Source organism: Python bivittatus, unplaced genomic scaffold (assembly GCF_059951505.1).
Source record: "Python bivittatus isolate LINGU-HERP-01145 unplaced genomic scaffold, Pbiv_v1 ctg000580_np1212, whole genome shotgun sequence".
In the NCBI taxonomy this organism is placed as follows: domain Eukaryota; kingdom Metazoa; phylum Chordata; class Lepidosauria; order Squamata; family Pythonidae; genus Python; species Python bivittatus.
In genome coordinates, this window is record NW_028277087.1 from 7,608,174 (window position 1) to 7,630,977 (window position 22,804).

General features: G+C 43.0%; 1 protein-coding gene across 6 annotated transcripts; it reads right to left on the reverse strand.

The window, feature by feature from the left end:
- Nucleotides 1–80: 80 nt before the first annotated feature.
- On the reverse strand, nucleotides 81–22,227 carry MBD3 (methyl-CpG binding domain protein 3). Of its 6 annotated transcripts, none has more exons than XM_007436028.3 (7): nucleotides 22,085–22,227; nucleotides 13,264–13,423; nucleotides 9,740–9,877; nucleotides 7,817–7,907; nucleotides 6,501–6,678; nucleotides 2,591–2,782; nucleotides 81–2,003 (listed from the first exon to the last, which is right to left on the reverse strand). In XM_007436028.3, exons 1-6 carry the CDS (start codon nucleotides 22,144–22,146, stop codon nucleotides 2,596–2,598), a joined length of 816 nt encoding a protein of 271 aa, XP_007436090.1. In that variant the 5' UTR covers nucleotides 22,147–22,227; the 3' UTR covers nucleotides 81–2,003; nucleotides 2,591–2,595. The 6 variants fall into 6 exon arrangements, with proteins under 6 accessions (XP_007436090.1, XP_088005602.1, XP_007436089.1 ...); XM_088149476.1 differs by lacking the exon at nucleotides 22,085–22,227 and adding an exon at nucleotides 20,549–20,996; XM_007436027.4 differs by lacking the exon at nucleotides 22,085–22,227 and adding an exon at nucleotides 20,027–20,527.
- Between the last annotated feature and the right edge of the window lie 577 nt (nucleotides 22,228–22,804).

The following is a 22,804-nucleotide window of genomic DNA, read 5'->3' on the forward strand; positions in this document are numbered from 1 at the left end:
CTTTTCCAGCTCTATAATTGGGAGTAACATTATTTGAGAAGACACGCTATCCATATTTCACTGCATTTTCTCAACAAGCATTAAATGTATGAAAAACATTTTATTACAAAACTAATATTCCCCAACAAGACTGTACATTAAGATACTGTTACAGTTAAGGTACATATTAGTGGTAAGGTGGCGACAGTGGTGATGAGTGTGTATTTGAAAGACAAAGGATTAAAGAATTTTCTAAAAATTGACTGAACACCACACTATCAAATCATTTGTTTCTTCTAAAAAGGAAAGAAATGCATCAAGCTGGCTTGAGGATGCTGTGAAGAGAGCCAGACTGTTTCCTTTTCAACAGGGCTTTAACACATTTGCGCGTTAGTTGCAGTTTCATCCCAACATGACTTAAGCTTGCAACATGATTCTGCAACATAAAAAGCTTAAAGGAATCATTTGTGATATTTACTAGGAATTATATGCTGAGAAATTGCTGCAAATAAACAAAGAAAAGTAACCAAGCAGGGACTAACTCTTATGTGCATGCAAGAGCAGAAGAGAGATATACATGATGGATTTCAACCAAATACTCAAAAATCTGAAAATAATTAAATAAAGACTACTGGACCAAAATCCTGCATTTCTTTTATAAAGTCCAAAATGAGAAGAGCTGTTTTAGGCCCCAGTTACAGGCTCCAAGATCACATGTCTAACTCTGGGGATTAAATACACCCCACATTTCCAAAATACATAAAATCTAACCAGGATTTATGAACGGGGTTTCCATCAGCCCTGGTTTTTTTTTTTTTTTAAAAGAGATGTAGCACTCTCATCTAATCCTGAAACTCTGCTGAATGAATTTTAGTAAATTTAAAGTAAGTAAATTTAAAATCCATTACTGAAGATTTAATGTCTTGCTGATGACAGTTATTCAGAGACAGTATGCATATGTAAGCAAGCAAGAGGCAAAGGTGGTCTTGTTTGTGTTTCTATGCTCTAATATTCATGATAACCCATTCCCAGCTGAGGCTGAACACATTAAGGCAAATTCTGTGTCATTTACAACTGGCTTGGTTTGCTCGCTTCTCCTCAACTATGTTAGCAATCTAATACTACTACTTCTGAAAAGCATTTAATTATATGAGACAAAGGCAACCCTTCCCCCAGTAACCATATCAATTATAAAACAAACAAGAGGAGGTCAATAGCACTAAGAAATCCCTTCTTTCAATAGGTGTAAAAACCTCATACAGCACCTTTTGGTTACATTTTCTCTGACTGGTAATTATTGTCACCATTCAATATTCTTTCTACAATGATTTGTGCTCATAAAGCTCTGCATGAATTATAGTTCTTTGTCATGTTATATTCATTTAGAAGAAGGGAATTTTGATCAAAGCTTGGATCTATAATAGCTCCAGGGGCTGTTTCCCAGCCCCACATGAGAAGGCACCTTCTATTGGTGGGATTTTTTTTTAAAAAGCAAATCAAATTAACCCGAATTCAAAAACCAGATAAGAAAATGAAGATCCCACAGCAAGATTTTGCAAGTGGGATGGATTAGCTATACCACCAAATATATTTTGTTATACGTGACTTCAAATAGGCAGAGAAAATTTAAAAGAAGTTCTTCATGTCATCTCTGCGGGTTAAGCCAAGAGATAATTGGTTTAGGGCATGTGCAGACACTATCAGAAAGAGACTTGGGAAACCTGTTTCAGTTGCTAGTCTGGGAATAAGATGAAGGGATTATGTTCACAATTCTTGAATACCCTTTCTGATTCCTCTATTGCCCTGTGATACTTTTAGGAAAAAAATGAGGGGGGCAGAGGAAAAAAAAAACTGGGTTCAGTAAGTCCTTCTTCAAACTACAGAGAGTCTGACTGGTCCCTTCAGCTTCTTGTGAACCGAGGCCAAACATGTTCACACACGCAGGTACAGTTAGTGCACAACATTCTGAAGATGCACTTGCCTCTGTGTGGATCGAGTGCAGGCTAGTTCTTGAGAGAAACACCCTGAAGGAAAAGAGACACTTGATCAGCTATAATGCATGTAAGGTAACAGCTCAAAAAGGTAGCCGAGGTGGGAGAAAGAATAGTGGTGAGGAAGCTCTCTCTATTCCATGGCGCTGTATGCATGCAGCAAGGTCAAGAATACAACTGCCTGTGACTATGGGGATGGGTAGGTTGCAAAATAATCTCTACGTTCAAGACATCTCTTCTTATTCTGAAAATCCATTTGCACTTGCTGCTCAACACTCAGGAGAGTTCCAAAATGTACCCACACCATTCAAAGAATGGGCCAAGCCGACTTGGCCTTAGGACCAAGAACATACCAGGAATACCATCGAACCCCCACTTTAATTCCCTTCACTCCTAGTTAAAATGGAAATGGAACAAATGATTGGAATAGTATTTGCTTAAAACCTTGAAAATGCTATCATTATCATCAACAACACTGAGCTTGATGATAAATATAAAGAAATACAGAATAAAGTAGCTTTGAAACCCTGGAATTCTTCAAGGGTTGGAAAAAACATGAACTTATGGCACTACAAACATGTGGGAGATGGGGACAAGGTATTAGTATTGAACTGTGCTACCTGGACTATACATTCTCCATCTCCTGTCCATGATCACCATCTTCCTCCTCTTCCTCCTCCTCCTCCTCTTCATTACCCTTTACTACAGGGGTCTCACCATCCCTTGCTATCTCTTCCACGTGAGCAAGCATGTCAGCCATCAATGCTTCCTCTAGCCTCTTCCTCACTTGCTGAACCAGCTCTTCCTGCTTCCTGGGGAGGGGAAATTAAACAAACAAACGAACAAACGAATACATACATACTTCCCCCCAGCACGTTGTAACTGTACCTTTGTGGCATGCAGCAAATAGAAGTGTAGAAATCCTGCTATTAGGGAAGAGGGAAATTGTCGAAGAGTAACACAATCGGTTTTATATCCCATGTTTCATTCAGGAGCTCACAGGTAGAATAGAGTGCTTCCTTCTCTTTTATTTTCTCCACAACAACCATCTTATGAGATAGATTGGAATGAGAGAGAATGGCTGGCTCAAAAGCACAAAGTGAGCCTCCATAGCTGCGGGGAACTAGAACTTGGGTCTCCCTGCTCCTGGTCCAACACTTTAACCACTAAATCACATTGGTTCATGTGCAATGAAGATGATAGAACATAACAGGATTTCTGCTGGCACACTGTAGCCCGTGGTGATGTGATGGAATGGAATTATGAAGGCCAGGCTCAGGGAGACGAGCATTTTCTTAGCTCGCCGCAGGAGCGTGGGAACCACAAGAGGATGAGACTGGCACCTCCCTGAGGAATTCACACTGTTGTGGCTGGCTGACTTCAGAGCTGGGGTTTCAGTCTGGGAAGATTCTTGCTAGAGGTTGTAGCTAATAAACATAGCTGAACTGATTTTGCATTGTCTCTTGGAGTTCCTTGGGCTAGGCCTGACATCAATCTTCCCAGACTGAAACCCCAGCTCCTAAGGCAGCCAGCCACAACAGTGTGAATTCCTCAAGGAGGTGCCAGTCTCATCCTCTTGTAGTTCCCACGCTCCTGCGGCGAGCTAAGAAAATGCTCGTCTCCCTGAGCCTGGCCTTCATAATTCCATTCCATCACAGGTGACCACCTATTTCTGGTAAGATCCAAGTAGAGCAAGATATGCTTCATTAAGAGATGTTTCATTAAGACACGGCGGACCATGCAGAAACTACAGACAGTCCTCAACTTACAACCATATTAGGGATTGGAACTTCCATCACTAAGTGACGTGGTCACTAAGTGAGTCATGCCTGATTTTACCACCTTTTTTGGCACAATTGTTAAGTGAATTACAGTCAAGAAGCAAATCCAGCTCCCCCATTGACTTTGCTTGTTGGAAGCCCCCTGGGAAGGTCAGAAATGGTGATCACATAATCCTGGGATGCTGCAACCATCATAAATACATGCCAGTTGCCACGCACTTGAATTCTGATCACGTGACCGTGGGGGATGCTGCAATGATTGTAAGTGCGAGGACTAGTCGTAAGTCACTTTTTCCAGCGCCATTGTAACTTCAAATGGTCACTAAACGAATGGTGGTAAGTCAAGGACTACCTGTATAAAGATGTCTTCCTGCGGAAGCCTTAGTTTCAAAGACAGCCAATGCAATTGAGCTCCCAGTGGAGTGCGCTCTAATTTCCTGCTATACAAGTTTGTTCTGTGTCTTATTCATTTATTTATTAATCAAATAGGCTATTCTGATGGAGACCTTGATCCACATGGTTATCATGGTCACTGAAGCTTTCTATCCCAAGTAGGACTATCAGAAGGCTACTAGGAGACTGTCAGGGACTATGAATTCTTCTGTTCTTTGAGAGAACCTGATAGCCCGTCTGACATCTAGCTTATGCCAGTCTCTAGTTGGATCTTAGGGTTAGGGCAGAAGAAAAGATGGCTTCCTCACCTGGTAGAAGACCAAATTCATAGAAACACTGTACAATTTGAAAATGGCCACGGAGATCTAGTCCAAACCCCTGCCAGGACAGGTATCCAGCACTACAGCATCCTAAAGAGATGGCCATCCAGACTGTTTAAACCCCTCCAACAAAAGTCAAGCAGTCTGTTCTTTGTTGAATAGTACTTATTGGTAGGTAATTCTTCCTGATTTCCAACTAAAATCTATTTACAATTTAAATCCATTCTTCTAAAACAACTTTGAATAATTCTGCCATTGTCTAGATGATGGGCCTTCAGATACAGGACAAGAGCAATTACGTCTTCCTGCAGCCTTCTCCAGGCTAAATGTACCAAATACTTCCAAATGTCTGTTAACTTTTTCTTTCCAAGCCTTCTTGGTTGCTTTCTTCTGGACATGGTTCAGTTTGTCAACTCCTAAAATTCAATTCATTTCTGACAGTCACCCAATTGAAGTCATAGCTACTAGGCCAAAAGAGATTCACCATTCCCCAATATTAGGACTGAGAATGATACCTGCTTGCAAAGGGTGCTGGATTGTATATTTTTGTCAAGGTCAGCCTGTAGAAAAGTGAAGACCTGGGGGTGAAGGTTGACAATGGCAAAATTCCTCTCCTTTTGATTCATCTATAAAATGCTCACCACATTAATTTATCTATGTGGATGACAGAGGCCCTTTGGGATGCTGGGATGGTCTGTATGGCTTTGTTGTCATATTCTAGGCTATTAAGTTTGTTCTGCTCAATCTTCAGGTGCGTAGCTGTAAATAGCTATGGTCTGGGCGGTTGAATCCCCCCTCACTTAGCAGAACTGGAGTGATTTCATGGTCAGAATGCTAGCAGGTTGAATATATCTGAGAATGAGGATCTTCTGAGCCTGTTGGAGGCAACTGGTATAACCTCCTCTCCCCAACTTTGTCATAGGTGCAGAGAATTAGTGGAAATGGTGGGAAGGCGTACAGCAGCTTTCTTGGCCAATTGGCCAACTATTACGCCTGTTTTCTTTTTTGGGAAATGAAAGATGTAACATTCCATCTTGCAACTGATGAAACTTGTGATCTATCAGAGTACCCTAGAACTGAGGCTTCCTTTTGCTGGCTCTTGGTCCTTGTGGCTGAGCCAGTTTGCCATCATATTGTGGATTCCCTAGACAAGCTGTCCCATAAGAAACAGCACTTTTTCTTTTGCCAGTGCAGAAGCTTCCTTTATTAGCTGTCTTAATCTGCTGCTTCCTTCTCTCCAGATGGAGTTTTGGTGGTTATGTTTTTTGTTAGGAGAATGTACTGGCTATTTAGAAGTGCTAGAACCTGCTCAGAAATCGCCATACAATGCACACTTCCAGATTTATCTTGCTTCTTCTTGTTCAGACTCCCTGGGCTATAAAGCCTATACAGTTAGCCTCCCAGCCTGACATTTTCAACCAGAGTCACTTGTTGAGATGGGTGGCTATAGAAATCAATCAATCAATCAATCAATCAATCAATCAATCAATCAATCAATCAAATAAGGCTCCTGGCTGCCATAGCACTGATCAAGTTCCCTTCTGATGCATGCAGTACAGAGCATGTTGCTGAATTGCTAGAGGCTGGCATGCTTACTTGCCCTCAGCATTTAGAGTTCCTTCACTGCGTCCACAAACACCAGACTGCTGTTGGTGAGCTTGCTGGTCATGAGTCCCCTCCCAAAATTATGAAAAGAAAAACTAAGTAGAGGAAAAGAGATCTCAATTGACAGTGTTGTAGTCAAGTTGCAGAACTTGTAGGCATGTGTGCTCTCTAGAGCAAGGGAGGGCAGGAACTGGGTGCAGAGATATCTGCTCCTGCTGGAAGCAATATTAAATGTTTGTAGCCCTGCCTGAAGTGGACTGAGAAGGAATGCCCTGGCTCCACTGTGGGTAGATAATGTGCATTTCACAACAACAATTTAATTTTTTGAAGACAGAAACAGCAGATTTTGTTAAGCGTCTAACAAATTCTGGCACTATGTAAAACACCAGGGGGAGAAATTACCTCCTGCCCTGGGAGTCAGGTTTTATTACCTGATGTCTTCATCGGTCACCATGAAGGCTTTGCAGAGAGGCTGAGAAGTGTTTAGCCAGACCCCAGGGTTTTTCTCAACAGCAGCAGAAAGCTGTCCAGTGATGGGCATTGTGCTGGTATGTAAGGCACTGGCAATGGCCGAAAGGAGGGTCTCATCGGTACATCCAGGTCCCACACCTAAAGAGGTACAGCAGCAGAACAGTTAATAAATGCCTCTTTCTGTCTTTTTGCTGATACTATTAGGGAATTCCTACTGATCAGCAATGTCACGTTTAAGACACAGGTATTCTCCATGACATCCTGACAACAATACCTGGTACTAGCTAGAACGGTGAGCTGAGATTTGAGTTTAAATCCCTACTCCACAATAAAGCTTTTTGTACTTTTCTAAAAGTTTCTTTTTTTCCCTTCTTTTTAACCTCTTGGCCTAAAAACACAGCTAAGCCTTTCCTATTTTGCAGAAGGCAGAGCTAACACTGAGATGACAGGATTAGCCTCCAAAAAGTTTATGCCCTTCCTTCTAGGCAGAAGAGGTAGAATTAACTCTTTCCTGTGGTCTCCATTTTCAGCAGATTGAGAATCAACAAGCTTCCCTTCCCTTGTTGTTTTTTCCCTGAGGATAAGAAAAAGAGGGGCATAAAACAAGCTAATGTGTATCATCCTATGCACATCCTACCCGAACAATGAGATTTTTAAAAATGTATTTTTAACAAACATACAGGCAGCTAATCACCTGCATGGTTATGGTGATGCACCTTAGTAAGTGCAGGAAGGAAGGAAACTGAAATCTGAAAGGACTGGATCACTTCTGGAATGGAGTTTGGGAAAACAGCAGCATATTCAAAAGGCTGGCTAAAAAAGGAGTTTCTAGCCAGAAGCTCTTCCACGCAATTCAAGGATTGTGAATGAAGGAGGTTTAAAGCTTTCATTACTGAAATTAATATACAGATGAACATAAATGTTAATCTTCTTTGTGATGGCATGCCAGCTTAGGAAAAGATTCACTTTTGCATCTAGCAAGTAAAGATTTATTTTTGGCATCACACTAAAGATTTCTCTGTTCACCCAACCTATCTGAACATTTGTTTTTATGACTGTATCATTCAGTTGATTGACATTAACTCTGCTTTAAAAATTCATGCTTATAATAAAGCATCATTACTTTTAAAATAACGGTTAAATGCTCTGAAGAATATTTGATGGTGGAGAAGTGGGATGTAAAACGTTCCCAAATAAAATAATCATCTTCGTGATCTGAGGAACTTGGTCACTGCCACCAGCAGATCCATTCTCTACCAACACCTGTGAAAAATACCTTGCAAACCCTTTGGAAGGTCCATTGTTTTCACCAGCTCCTCTGCAATATCGAAGGCATTTAAGCCACTTAGTTTCTTTTCCCAGAAGAGCTAAAAAGAGAAAAATAATTAATTTCTGTAAAAAAAAGGGGGAAGGGGCAGTGGGGAAGGGGAGAGAAAAGCTATGTGTTTCCTCTCTCAATACAGGAAAAACTGTTACATATCTTTAAGAAACCTGCAGTATGTCAATTTTTTCATCTCACTCCAGTCTTATTCCAGTCTTTCCCAGTATGCATCCCTCCTAATATTATTCAGTGTTAAAGCATTTTAACCCGCTGACTTTGAAGATTCCTGAATGGAGTAAAAATGAACCCCAGCCCTCAGGTTTATCATGTAAAAAGACATGTTACAAAGGGATGAAGGGAGAAAAGTTGGGGCAGGGAAGCAAATTCAGGAACAAATTCTTACAGTGACCAAATGTAATGCAGGAGAGCAAACAACTCAGAGAGGAGAAATCAAACAACTTTCAGCTTAAGCAAATGGAATGGCCCAGCTTTCTGTTCTTCACATTTTTGTAACTGAGTAGAATGGCTGCTGGTTGAAAGCTGAGGGAGGTAGAGTTTGGAGGATTTATATTTTGGATTACAACTCCCATCAGCACAAGTCAGCATGAATAATATTGGAAATGATGTAGTCCAAGTTATCTGGGAGGGCACCATGTTGTGGAACATTGGATTTTAACCTGATGGTGGCTTTCCAGAAGATAGGTCAGTCTTCCCATCCAAGATATTTTTAAATTCGTGGATTTAAAATCAGGGGCATGCAAAATTTGTCGACTTGAGAATTCAACGTTTCAGACATCCAGAATATTTTGTTACCTTCCAGACCATGCCATTCCTGGGGGCGGGGAGTTCAGCAGTTTCCAGAAGTAACTCTTCTGAACTGGAAGTGGTTCGAGATGTTCCGGGGTGGTCTGGCCCAAAACGAGGCCCATTTTGTCCAGAACACCTTGAATCATTCCCAGTTTGGATGACTTGTTTCTAGAATATGCCGAAGCATCTCCCTTGGGAGAGAAATGTGATTTTCTGGAGTTTACCAAAATGGCCCACTCCCAGATTGATGAATTTTGCACTTCTCTATTGGACAGAAGATGCCAGGGATTTAACATGAGATCTCCTGCATGCAACATACCTCCCCAAATTTTTTAAACAATGATTGTATAATTTTTGTTGAAGGCTTCACTTGAAAACTGGGTGAAGTCAGAATCTAGCTTTAGAGGGCATCAAGGATTTTCCCCCTCTTAAACTCAACTCAAGATACCAAAATATGCAAAACAGGGGCCAACATTTTTGGTCCCATCCACTTGGGTTGGGACAAGATGCTCTGAGCTAAAAAATGGATGCTGGCAGCTTGCATGCAGCCCCAAGGTCTACTTTTTGCACTTTTAGTTCAGATTAATCTGAAAAGGGAGAATCAGTATGAGCAATTTTTTCCTACCTGAGCTAGGTTTTTTCATGTAACCCACTGATTATGGGATGTCCTTGGAAATAGTCTAGAACTCGCTAAGTGCTACTAAGATGGAACCTCAGAAATTCAGAAATGTTAACTTCATGTTCAGAGACAGTCTAAAGCTGCTAGAGGATGCAGGAGTAGGCTGGCAATTTATACTCCTTGCAGACATTCTTGTAACATCTGGCTAACCACTCCTGGAATAGGATGCTGGATTAGGTGGATCTTTGGCCTGATTTAGCAGGACTCTTTTTATGATCTTACAATAATTTAGTGTGGTATAATGGAGAGAGCACACTGACTTCAAAGTAGAGATCAAAGTTCATATTGCTGCTCAGCCTTGGTCAGGCCTCTGCCTCTCAGTCTAGCTTTCTATGAGATCCTTTGGTAAATATTTCAAGGTAGACCTCCCACCTCCCACTCACGTCCCTTACCTGTCGGGGTTGGTCAACTGCCTTTTGGGGGTCAGTCTTCACTTTATTGCTGGGATGATTTGTGATCTTAGTGACTGGTTGTTTAAAAATTGAAGCTGTCTGCCTGACAGGAAGCGTGGTGTTTAGATCAGGTTTACCCTAAAGATTTTAGGGGATGGGAAGGGAGGGAAGGGAGCCATAAAAGAAAAAAAAAGTTTTCATTCAGAAATTAAACTAAGATCTCTGTCTATAACATAATGGAATTTATGGTGATGCAAATATGTTTTGAATCAAATTGTTTCTAATCTGAAACACCCTGCATGAAATGTGAATCAGCTGTGAATGGGCTATCTGAACATTTTTTAGCTAGAAACAGCTCTGTTCTAACTGCAAAACATTTGATTTTGAGTTGGAACAGTTTCAAAATGGTTCAAACTGGCAATTTTGCATTTGAAGTGGTTTGATTCTAAACATTTTCAAGACTCCTAGAATTTAAAGTCTACTCAAAGTTAAATATGTCTTTATAAATATCAGATTTTTAAAGTTACATGTATCATAGTAGGGAAGTATGTGAAGGGGAACATTAACCCTTTCTGTATGCTGTGATTCTGGAGAAATCACTCAATTAAAGAAACTTTTTTGACTACGATGAATTCTCTTCACCGGAAGCAATAGGGGATTTTCTTGTCAGGAATCCAACATAAGGAAAGAGTTGTTTTCCCTTCACATGCTTTGATAATGAATTATCAGCTTCCCCTCCCAACACTATACACATTTTTTTTTAAAGTACACGGAATGTTCTTTAGCCCCATCTTAGTTCAAGCCTTAGATCAACAGCTTGACTTCATGTAAGGCAACTTTATGAGTTTGAGTATGTGTGTACAGCAAAGCCATACCAACATTCTGATGCGTTTTAGAGTGATAAAAAAACTACAAATTAGTATAGGTCCATGAGCATAAGGGTGGTTATCAGTCTGAGGTGCTCTAGTGGATCCTACACTGAATGGTAGAGCAGATGATTTCTAAGTTCCAGTTTTGATTTTATAACTGGAGGTGCAATCAGCCATACTTTCCTTGTGAGTTCTAGGGTGATTATAAGCACTTATCTGTTTTTGTTACTGCCATTATGATTATGATTTTTGATGCAGGTTTTTAAAATAGTTTTAATTGCTGAGATATCAGTTTGCTTGTACAGTGGGGCAAAAAAATATTTAGTCAGCCACCAATTGTGCAAATTCTCCCACTTAAAAAGATGAGAGAGGCCTGTAATTTTCATCATAGGTATACCTCAACTATGAGAGACAAAATGGGGGAAAAAATCCAGAAAATCACATTGTCTGATTTTTAAAGAATTTATTTGCAAATCATGGTGGAAAATAAGTATTTGGTCAATATCAAAAGTTCATCTCAATACTTTGTTATATATCCTTTGTGGCAATGACAGAGGTCGAACGTTTTCTGTAAGTCTTCACAAGGTTTTCACACACTGTTGCTGGTATTTTGGCCCATTCCTCCATGCAGATCTCCTCTAGAGCAGTGATGTTTTGGGGCGGTCGCTGGGCAACGCGGACTTTCAACTCCCTCCAAAGGTTTTCCATGGGGTTGAGATCTGGAGACTGGCTAGGCCACTCCAGGACCTTGAAATGCTTCTTACGAAGCCACTCCTTCGTTGCCCGGGCGGTGTGTTTGGGATCATTGTCATGCTGAAAGACCCAGCCACGTTTCATCTTCAATGCCCTTGCTGATGGAAGGAGGTGTTCACTCAAAATCTCACGATACATGGCCCCATTCATTCTTTCCTTTACATGGATCAGTCGTCCTGGTTCCTTTGCAGAAAAACAGCCCCAAAGCATGATGTTTCCACCCCCATGCTTCACAGTAGGTATGGTGTTCTTTGGATGCAACTCAGCATTCTCTCTCCTCCAAACACGACGAGTTGAGTATAGACCAAAACGTTCTACTTTGGTTTCATCTGACCATATGACATTCTCCCAATCCTCTTCTGGATCATCCAAATGCTCTCTAGCAAACTTCAGACAGGCCCGGACATGTACTGGCTTAAGCAGGGGGACACGTCTGGCACTGCAGGATTTGAGTCCCTGGTGGCGTAGTGTGTTACTGATGGTAGCCTTTGTTACTTTGGTCACAGCTCTCTGCAGGTCATTCACTAGGTCCCCCCATGTGGTTCTGGGATTTTTGCTCACCGTTCTTGTGATCATTTTGACCCCACGGGATGAGATCTTGCGTGGAGCCCCAGATCAAGGGAGATTATCAGTGATCTTGTATGTCTTCCATTTTCTAATTATTGCTCCCACAGTTGATTTCTTCACACCAAGCTGCTTGCCTATTGCAGATTCAGTCTTCCCAGCCTGGTGCAGGTCTACAGTTTTGTTTCTGGTGTCCTTCAACAGCTCTTTGGTCTTGGCCATAGTGGAGTTTGGAGTGTGACTGAGGTTGTGGACAGGTGTCTTTTATACTGATAACAAGGCCAAACAGGTGCCATTACTACAGCTAACGAGTGGAGGACAGAGGAGCCTCTTAGAGAAGTAGTTACAGGTCTGTGAGAGCCAGACGTCTTGCTTGTTTGTAGGTGACCAAATACTTATTTTCCACCATGATTTGCAAATAAATTCTTTAAAAATCAGACAATGTGATTTTCTGGATTCCCCCCCGCCCCCCATTTTGTCTCTCATAGTTGAGGTATACCTATGATGAAAATTACAGGCCTCTCTTATCTTTTTAAGTGGGAGAACTTGCACAATTGGTGGCTGACTAAATACTTTTTTGCCTCACTGTATGTATCAACAGAATCAGTCACATTAGGGAGGTCTATAGAAGGTGTGCTATAAACATTAAAAATAAATAATAGGAGCCTTAATTCATAATATCTGAAGTCAACAAAGTTAAGTGCTGTTACTTAAGTCTACAACTGCTACCCATTCATGTCTATGAAAAACAACATATACAGTGCAGCTTAGTTGATGACTGAGGGCAAAGTCTAGCCCTCTTAGACAAGGAGGGAGAAGCCCTAGCTTAGATATGGCATTTACTTAGTGTACAATTCTAGGTTCAATCTCCAATATGTACATTTAACAGCTAATGTGCACCTCCATCCTGGGAATATGTAACATTGACCCCCCACCCACATTTCCCCTCCATGCTTTGTCATAAAACAGTAACTTGGTCAGTAATAATAAACTACAGAAAAGATCTAAAAATGGAGTTCGCCTAGTCCACTCTTTTTGTTCAGTTAGTTTTGCTTTTAAGATCATTTGGTTCAACCAGACATTTTGCTTAGAATCAAGAATCTTAAGATATGTTTTTGTCTCCCATTTGCTGAGATGTTGTTTTAGAATTTTTAATTGTTGCTTACTTGCTTTGCAACGTTGGTTGTGAAATCTATTTTAACCATCTGCTTCAAGTACAAGTTATTAAAGAAAGAGCATTAATGACAAAATAAGTAACTACAGTTAATAAGCCATATTTCTTTCCCTACAGCCAACAGGGTATCCAAGTTTTAAAAAAAGAGAAAAGTTCAGCCTCACCTTGGTTTGGCTTGAACAGTCATAGCGCATCCTTTGCCGGTTTTTGTTCACCTTGCTCATTAGCATCTTCCCTGTTCGGAAGTCAAATGTGCTCAAGTCCATGGAGTTGCCCAAGTAACGCGCCAGCTGAGGCTTGCTGCGGAATTTCTTCCCACTTGGACTGAGAAATGGACAGAATTTGGGGGGTGGGTGGAAGGAAGAGAGAACAAATTCAGCTTTTGAATTCTGGCCAGCATGTGTTAGAATTATAGACCAAATGCAGCAATTAATTTTGGGCTGCTCTGCACCTATCCATGCAAAACAGTAATAGCTTTGTTCCAGCAGTAACTGAAACCCTTCCTTCAGCTCAGTAACTACAGATGGAACAAAGCTAGTTAGCAGCAAGTCACTTTCCCTACTGCTGAGGACAGGGTGGACAATACAATGTAAACAGAAGATCACTGGTGAAGTTACTGCTGGAGTTAAGCTTTGTAAAGGGGAGGGGTAAAAAACTTAAAATTAAGAAGAAAATACATGCTTTTCTAGAAATATGAGACCTGTGCAAATGCTTATTACAAACAGAAATGATTCAAAAACTACTATTTCAGCAGTATGATACAGGCACGCTAAGAAAAGATTTTAGGCAGTGGGTATGGTGTCCTCCTGATTTAAGGCCTGCAAGTCATCTGTGAGGAAAATGTCCCATGTGAGTTATTATGCTTTTTTTTTTATTGTATGCAGAAAGCATTTCTGGTCCTCTATTCGTCCAATCAAAGATAAAACAGCAGCTGCAAAGCGATGGAACCAATTCTCCACGCTTGCCTGTCTTAAAGGTATGCTGGCATTGTAAAGTTTTCCATGGTATCATTCAGACACTGTTTACAAAAAAAAAATAGCTGTCTGCTTTTCTTTCACTCCTTTATTTAGAGCGTTACTTGAAATTCACAGACTTTTGAGAACATACATGGGTTGCAGGGGGGAGGAAAAGGGGAGAACTTAAGATGAATACATCACAACCTATTCAAACTGGGTCGAACAGCCTCCAGATGCTGCTGCACAGGCAACCTGGACTCTTTGTTCTTTTATATTCTGTTTTGCAAGGGAAAATGTATCTTTGTCCCAATTACATGCAACCTCATTTCCATCTCCTATTGTCTAGCTTCAGGAAAGCACAGAGACATTTCATAGAACCTAGGAAAAATAAGGGGTTTAATTAAAACAAAAGCAAAAGTGTAACTATGGATTACATACAGCAGTAGTTTTCAAACTTTTTCCCTTCAGGGATCATCCTTTCTCGCTGAGTCATCTGCTAGGTATCCAGAGTACTTCAGAGGGTTTTTACAACGTAATTTATGTCTACCAAGCCTTATTATTTGCATTCATACTCAATTCTAGTGGACACCAAAGTCTTTACGTGGCTGACTCTTACAACAGACAATAGCAAGGATGTTCCAATTTTTTTTCAGAAATAAAGTTGCCATTCCTTATTTTTTCATTAACAAACTTAAGTATTAGAGGAATATCAGAGAATACAACCTGAAAGTCACTGGTATCAAGAGTACATCAATTTAATTATGATCATTTGTACAACACACAGAATGATGAATACGTGGGATTGCCTAGAGTCAGACCACTGATTCATTGGCTTAGTACTGTCTACTCTACCTGGCAGTGAATGCCCAGATCTCAGGCAGGCAGAAACTCTTCTCCATCACTTATACAATTCTTTTAACATCAGATCCCAGCATGCAAAGCACCTCCCCCACTGAATCACCACTTTTCCTGAAGATGATAAACTGTCTTGCCTGGGTCACATTATTATTAATGCATTCTTTGCTCTGATTCCCCATAATTCCCCAAGTCTCAAACACAGATTTTTCTCATTACTTGCTTTCCCAATATCCATTTAAGTAAACACAGCATCAAAATCTTACACTAAAACTATCAAGTACTTAAAGAACTTAAACAGTGTGGATGAAGACAACCATTATAACACTATCAATTACTTTAAGCATACTCAAAATAAAAGCTTCAATAAACCAATCCAATTTCCTACTCAAAGTAGCTTGAATTAAAAATCTTTAGGACCTGTTATGAAGGCCATGTATTTTTTTGGGCAGGGCCCTCATAAAAAAAGCCTTATTTTGTTTTCTAATCAACCTAATTGAACATACCAGTTGATCCATACATGTCTGTAGGTGATCTCACAAAAAGGCTTATATGGGGGAAGTACTATACCTTAGCTCACATTTAGAGCTCAAGAGCATAGTAGCAACACTTCAAATAGGGCCAGGAAATAAATAGGCTGTAAGACTGGATGAATGCACTCTATTATTTAGCACCAGGAAGCGTACAAGCAGCTGTACTATATAGTATTTGAAGCTTCTATATTATCCTCAGAGGCAAGCACATATACAGGTAGTCCTCGTTCAACTACAATTGGGACCGGAATTTAGGTCGCTAAGTGATGCAGTTTGTTAAGTGAATCATCATGTGACCAGACCCGATTTTACAGCCTTTTTTGTGGTGGTCATTAAGCGAATCACATGGTTGTTAAGCAAATCATGTGGTTCCCCACTGATTTTGCTTGCCCGAAGCCAGCTGGGAAGGTCACAATGGCGATCACATGTCCCTGGGATGCTGCAACCTTCGTAACAGCAAGCTGACTGCCAAGCACCCAGATTGTGATCATGTGACCACAGGAGTGCTGCCATGGTCATAACTTCGGGCATTGATTGTAAGTCACTTTTTTTTTAGTGCCATTATAACTTTAAACAGTTGTTAAATGAATGGTTGTTAAGTGAGCACTACCTGTATATCACATTTGGGAATCTTTAATGTTGAAAAGCAGGATAAATGTTTTATAACAAATGAAGAGTTTAGATGTAACTAGGGCACCCAAAGCCAGTGAAAGGCACTTTTAAGCTATAGTGCCACTTGGGTGCTTCCACAGATAGTACAAAATCCAGAGGGTGTGAAGCTACAAACTTTGGATGACTCCATAAAGTTATCGGCCTTGTCCGCCAGTACTGTATCCCATCTGTCCACACTGAAATTTTGTTTATCCTCATCTTTTAAGAAACTGCCTCCAGACACCTATTCAAGAACTCTAATCTTCATGGGATGAATGGTCAGAAATGGGAGGCAAAGTTGTTTGCCAACTCCATAACATACTCATTATACTTTAGCCCAATCCTCTAAATTGCTCTCTTCAGAGGTTTCATGTTGATTTTTAAAAAGCACAGGAGACAAGATGAAATCATCTAATACTGCAAACACCAAGTGGTATAGATCTCCCATCACCGAAGTATGGCCTGCCATAAAGGATTAGAGCCACTCTAACACGCTGCCCATGTCTCAATCCTATTTTAATTAGACAAGAGTATGATGAGCAATGATACAACTGAGAGATTCAGGAGAATTATGATGGTTGGACATTTACAGATCCAGATTATCAGGCTAAGATTGTTTCTTCCTCATATCCAAGTCAAACGTTAGAGTGGATCCAAGTAATAAGTAATAAGTATCCAAGTAATAAGAAAACTCCAAGGAATTGAGATGCCAGATTTCCTTGATTAGAAAGACAGAACTCTTGTATAGGATGTACATATTTTTCCTTTTTGCTCCTGTCCACATACTTGACTAAAACATGCAAATCCCTTGGTCCATTACTCCTTTCCTCAGTGATCCCATGCCACAGCTCTTTCCTATTCACTGTTTCCTAACTGTAAAATACTTCTTTAACAACAAATCCTGAACACTTTCAGAAGCACCCCAGATACATTTCCCCAACTCAGTGCTTATAATTATTACTTACTCAATCAGGCCAATTAACCTCATCCTTTTACTGCAGATATGGAAGGAAGGGAAAGGAATCATTCTGAATGGTTCTAGTAATGCTTATCCTTAAATCCTAGCCCTAAGTAGGAGTGTACAGTTTGGTTTCTATTTCTACCTCAAAAAATGCTGAGCATTCATGCTCATGGCATTGTTCAGTCTTCTGTCAGCTATTTTTGGTGTTCTCCCTGTTGCTTTTATTCCTGAAGTTGTTGTAAAATTCTCCAAATCTCTGGAGTTCTCCAAATCTTTCAGCATCATGTCTATAATAGACAATGCTAATTGATTACAAGGGCACAGGTATTAAAGCTTTGCTCTGATCTGCACATCATCCTACAATTAAAACATAAAAACATACAGATAAGCCTAGACCAGGTATGGACAACTGATGGTCCACTGGCATTTTTTAAAAAGTTAAATTCACTGTGGCCATCCTGAGAGACAAGCTGCTGTATGTCTCCAATGCCTCACCAATGCTACCAGCTCCAGCACTGATGCCCTTCTGTTAGCCACCAAACAGCTGATCAGCATGCCAGGTATTCCTTTGCAACTCAGTGTTATTTTTAATTTATTAATGTGGCCCTTTCTCCTTTACATGTTGTGCACACCTGGTCTAGACAATTCTCAAGTCTCCGGATCATGATAGACTTTATTTCTCAAAGATGTTAAAAGAACACAAGTTCCAAGGCAGTCACTCTACCACCACCCAAAATATGGCTGCTACAGGTGTGTGTTTTTTTAAAACTAGTACTAAAAGTTATCAGACATCACTTAATTATACCTGTGATTTACATATTCTGCCTTCATTTCCTCTCATTTTCTGTGAACTGGTATCTGAAGGGTATGGTAAATTGTGACATTTTATAAGGTTATAAACATGTAATAATTGTATTGTGTTTCTCTATCCTGCAGCCCTGAATCCCACCTACAGAGCTTCCTGAATGAGCAAACAGGAGATGCCATCTCACATCATTCTTCCATGAGGTTAGATGGCTGAAGACTTTTCATGCATTGGCAGTCTGGCATAATTTGATATGATATACCACCACCAGCACACTGACAAGGTTAACAGACAGAACTCAGACATAATGTAATTTGTTTAGTTCCTGCTTAGTGTGATGTGTAAACTCAGACTTATTTAACAAATCATGGTTAGGCAAATATGTGAACATAGTCATTAGTGTCTTTATGCAACAGACTATGTCTCCTCTGCCCCCCCCCCAATAATTTAACACAGCAGTTGGGGGGGGAGCTGTTTTGTATTAGACAGACTTACAACTTCTAGCAACCCACCCTTCTGTTCCCCATACACCCACATAGTAGCATTTTGAGAGCATCCCGCCCTCGCCTACGTAACCAAGCTAAAGGAAACCAAGGTGGCAACAGCAACAGTACTACTCCATTTTTTTTTTTTTGGCAAACACACATCCTTGAATGGTTTTTCTCTACTCTGCTCCCTCTATCTCTTGATTAGCTTCCTGCAGTACTCCTAGTGTAGTGGTATAGCAAAGAAAGAGCAGCTGGGATGGCTCCTTATCCTACAAATTGGGGCTGCTCCTCATTTGCAAAGAAACCCAGTTCTCCTGTTTCTTCTCTCAAGACTCTATTGCAGTTAGGGCACAGCTTCTGACAGCAGTTATCACCCACAAGAAGTTCCAATGCGATTTAGAGTATCAACTCCCACATTTTTCCACCTGGTCTGTTGCCCATCCCTGTGGCTCCCTCAGCACCTTTAATTTTTCTATATTTTAAAACCTCATATTCTCTCTGTGCCAATCTTTCTCAAACTTTCTGCAAATGTGAACCATTTAATAAATATTAGAAAAATCCAAGCAATGTCTTCATCTTTAAAAGCATTTTTCAGCAAGTAAGGTATTATTGTTGTATCTGTGTATGTCTTCTGACATATATACATCTCCCATTTTAAAAGGCCCCTTAAGTTAAATTTTGTATCAAAAAATGAAATCTGAAATTAAGTATTTACCATTTGAAGTAGGGTGGGTAGGCTCTGCTTCATGAATGTGGAGAGGCTGTGGCAGACCACCTGGCCTCTGCAGGCCAGTTTGAGAACCACTGCTCTATTCATTGTAAAATACTATTTTGCTCCAGAGCCACCCCACACTGATATATCTCAAAACCCAGATGCAAAGTCACTGGAAAGGGCTAACATATCTTCACAGCCCCAAAGACAACAAAAGGCAGACAGCAACTTAGCTCCTCCGCCCTGAAATAGGTGTACTCTGCAGGAATATCCTGCAATGGCAACAGGATTGTAATTCTTTAGCAAGTACATAATCCACTACCTCCCCACAATTCAGTGGGGGAAATCACTCAAATTGAAGCCCACATTTCAACTCTGATACAAAAGTAGTAATCTAAAATCAGCTCCAGTTGATAATATACACTAAGTGACTGGACTTTAAGATATGGTGGAATTGTCATTTGTAGTTTATTCTACTGCTCCGACCCACAGAGAAAGCCATTGGCAACCCCCCTTTCAAGCAGTTCTTTAGCTAAATACAGAACAAGAAACGTGTAGTTTATACCAACCCCTTTAAAAATGCTAAAGATGCCACTCTCAGCCCTGAAATGGACAGGACTTCTAGCATAGCACACATGCCAAGACTGGAAGTAACTATTTATTCCTTTCCCATTCATATACAGAAACCAGTCCCCCCCCTCCACAACAGAACTAGACTTTCCACAGTAGCCACAAACAGGGGACAGGAAAGACCAGCTGCATCTCTTCCATGCAGAAAATGCAGACTGAGCAGACTCCCTTCTTTGTATGCATGTTTGCAATGACAGTCTTGTAGCAGCAAGCAAGCATGTAAAAATAAAGATAGGTGGTGGCGGCCGCAGTAGCCCTCCCATCACCCCCTCCATCTTTCCCGCTTCCCGCCACCAACCCTCCCTACCCAAGGCCCCTCCGCCGTGGCACATTCACCTATAATAATAGACATCACTCTTGCCAGCAGAGAGCCCCGATTTCCTGGTCACTTCTTCCCTTTTCCATCCCTGCGGGAGAGCTGAGCACTCCCACCTCTTCCGATCCATTGCTTCCACGATGCCTGGGTCTGGATCTGGTTCGAGCCAGCCTCCTCCTCCTCTGGCTCCTGCCTGCCTGCTTGCTCCAAGGTCCCTCCCAGCCAGGACTGCGGTGGTTTGTTTGCTGCTACTTGCTGGCTAGCTTCTGTTGCAGCTGGTGGCGACTGCAACCTCCACTCTGGCTTCCAGGGCGAAGCTCTTCCAGAGTGCCTCCCTCGGCTGGGACTGGAACGTTCGCAGCGGCTGTTCCTTTCAGTAGCTGTCAATCGCACCTCCCACCCCTCACTTCTCCTGCTGGATGGGGGCGCTGTTCCTTTTACCCGACCGCTGCGCCTCTTTGCTTGCATCATCAGCTCTTCTCAGGAGTTCCCTCCCCTCCCGCTGCTGTCTTCCTCATTCATTCCCTTTGCTTTTTCCTTACCACGCACGTGCGCCTCCCCTCCGCGGCTGTTCCATTCACTCATATTCCTCCCGCCGTACGAAGGAATGAGGTAGAGTGAGCGCAGGCAGCCGTTGGTGAAAAGCCAAGGAAAAAAGTCCATCTACCATCCCGCCAAATTGAAAAAAAGCACGCACATGGTATCCCTCCGCTTCGGCAAGAATATAGTCCTCCTCAGAGATTTTTTTTAAACCGCATATACGTGAACGGTTGTGATATACACACCTGCCCCCCATCAAAAAAATTCGATTCCTGCAGAGGCCTCGGGTTTTCTTATTGATAAATAAATAAATAGGCAACGCTTCTACGCTCAACCATCACCTCTTCACGATATGGCTCGCTCTCTCCCGCTGAGCCCCGCAACGAGGCAGATGCGTACGTGTGAACGCCGCCTCTCACTCTCAAACCGGGCCGCTTCCCCAACCGCCCCCTTCTTTAGCTCCCCATGAATCTTCTCCTGGACCCCCATCCAGGTAACCCCCAAATCTGGGACCGCCTCTCCAGGAGCAGCGCGGCTCTGCAGGCCGCCTTGAGCTCGTGCACGAAAAGGCGGGATCCAACCCCAGACGGATCCGCATGCGCTCATTCAAGTGATTCCCGTCTGCCCCGCTTTCAGCACTCCTCCCCACGTCCTGGCCCGCCGCGGGAGGCTCCTAAGCCTCCATCTCCCCATGGCCTCCATTGCTCCCCAGCCCCACTATCGCTGCCCGATCCTGAACCCCGCCTGGACAGGCCCCACGGGTCCCCCTTCACCCCCACGGAACCCTCGCGGCTTCTCCCCTCTTTGCTCCCCTCCTCCCACACACGTGCCTTCGGCGCCTCCGCCCCCAGCTCCCCCCACAAGCCGCCTCTCCCGCCCCGTTTTGCCCCTCAGCCGCTCCCTCCCGCAACGGCCGTTTGTTCGTGCTTATCGACGGGCGTTTAATGGGGTTCCACGACACGCGGGGCGGAGGGGGCCGTGTGCAAAGGCCTTCTCCATCAGGGGCTCCCCCGAGGCGGCCCGCTCGCTCCCCGGGTCTCCAAGCCCCTCCGCCGCCAGCAAGGCCCTTCCTCCCTCCCTCTCCGCCGGCAACCCGTCCCCTTCCTCCACCCCACTGCTCAGCCCTCTCCGCTCTTTGAAACTCCCGCCCCACAGTGTGCGCCGCGCCGACCCGCTTTCTTCGGCAACCCTGCGGGCCGGACCCCGATGACCTCCGGGTGACCCGAGACCCTCCTCGCCCGTCCCCCACGGCTCCCAGTCGCCCTCCAAGGGCTGGAGAACGTCCACTTCCCGCATCGCCCCGGCGCTCCTAGCACCCCTGCGTGCTCCCCGCCGCCTGGAAACGCATGGGCCTGTGCCCTCGCAACTCCCCTCGGCCCGCCCCGTCCCCTCCGCGCGCCCACGCTTCCACGGGAGCCCTGCCCCGTGCCCTATTCTAGCCTGCTGACCCATTGGACTCGCGCCCTGAACCTCGCCCGCGGCTTCACCCCGTCGCGGGCACACCACACCGCTTCCCCCTCGCTCGCCTTTGCGCTCACCCCAGGGGAGGACAGCGCGGGCCCCCTCTCGGCCCCCCGGGTGCCCCCGGAGCCTTGGCCATCTTCCTCTTCCCCGGGCGGTGCAGCGGCCGCCACGTGGTCCCAAAGCCCAGGACCCCCGCTCCTTTCGCCCCCAGAAGCCCCGCCCCGCCGGGCCAGCCCGCAGGGGATGGGAGGGGGCAGCGAGCACGCGAAAGCCGCCTCTCTCGCCCTGCAACGTAGTTCGGGGTTTCCCCTCTCGTCCTGCGCCCAGTAACCCTGGAAGTGGAACCGTCGGGCTTGCTTTTCTTCTTCTGTGCCTTTAAATCAGGACAGAGTTCAACAGGTGAGGCCTGCAGCGCTCCCTTCGCAAAACGCCGCCGTGCTGTGCACAATCTCTGCATCCTCTAAGTAGGAGAAGGGAGTAATACCTTCATCAAGGGATTTGGGGCTTCCCCGGCTCTAATTTATATATACATTGAAATTATAAAATTATGATTTTTATTATGCCTAAACGTTTTCAAGAGATTTCAAAAACAACATCGTACCGGCTAGCAGGTTAACAATCTTAACAAACACAAAAGAGAGCAAATGTGAAAAGAACAGGTATTTATATTTATACCCTTTTTTGCTCATAGAAGCATTCATGCTGGCTTATAACAATAAAACAAATATAAAACAACACAACGTAATTAAACTCAGTTAACAACTGAAACCTTAGTGATAGTGACACACCTTGCC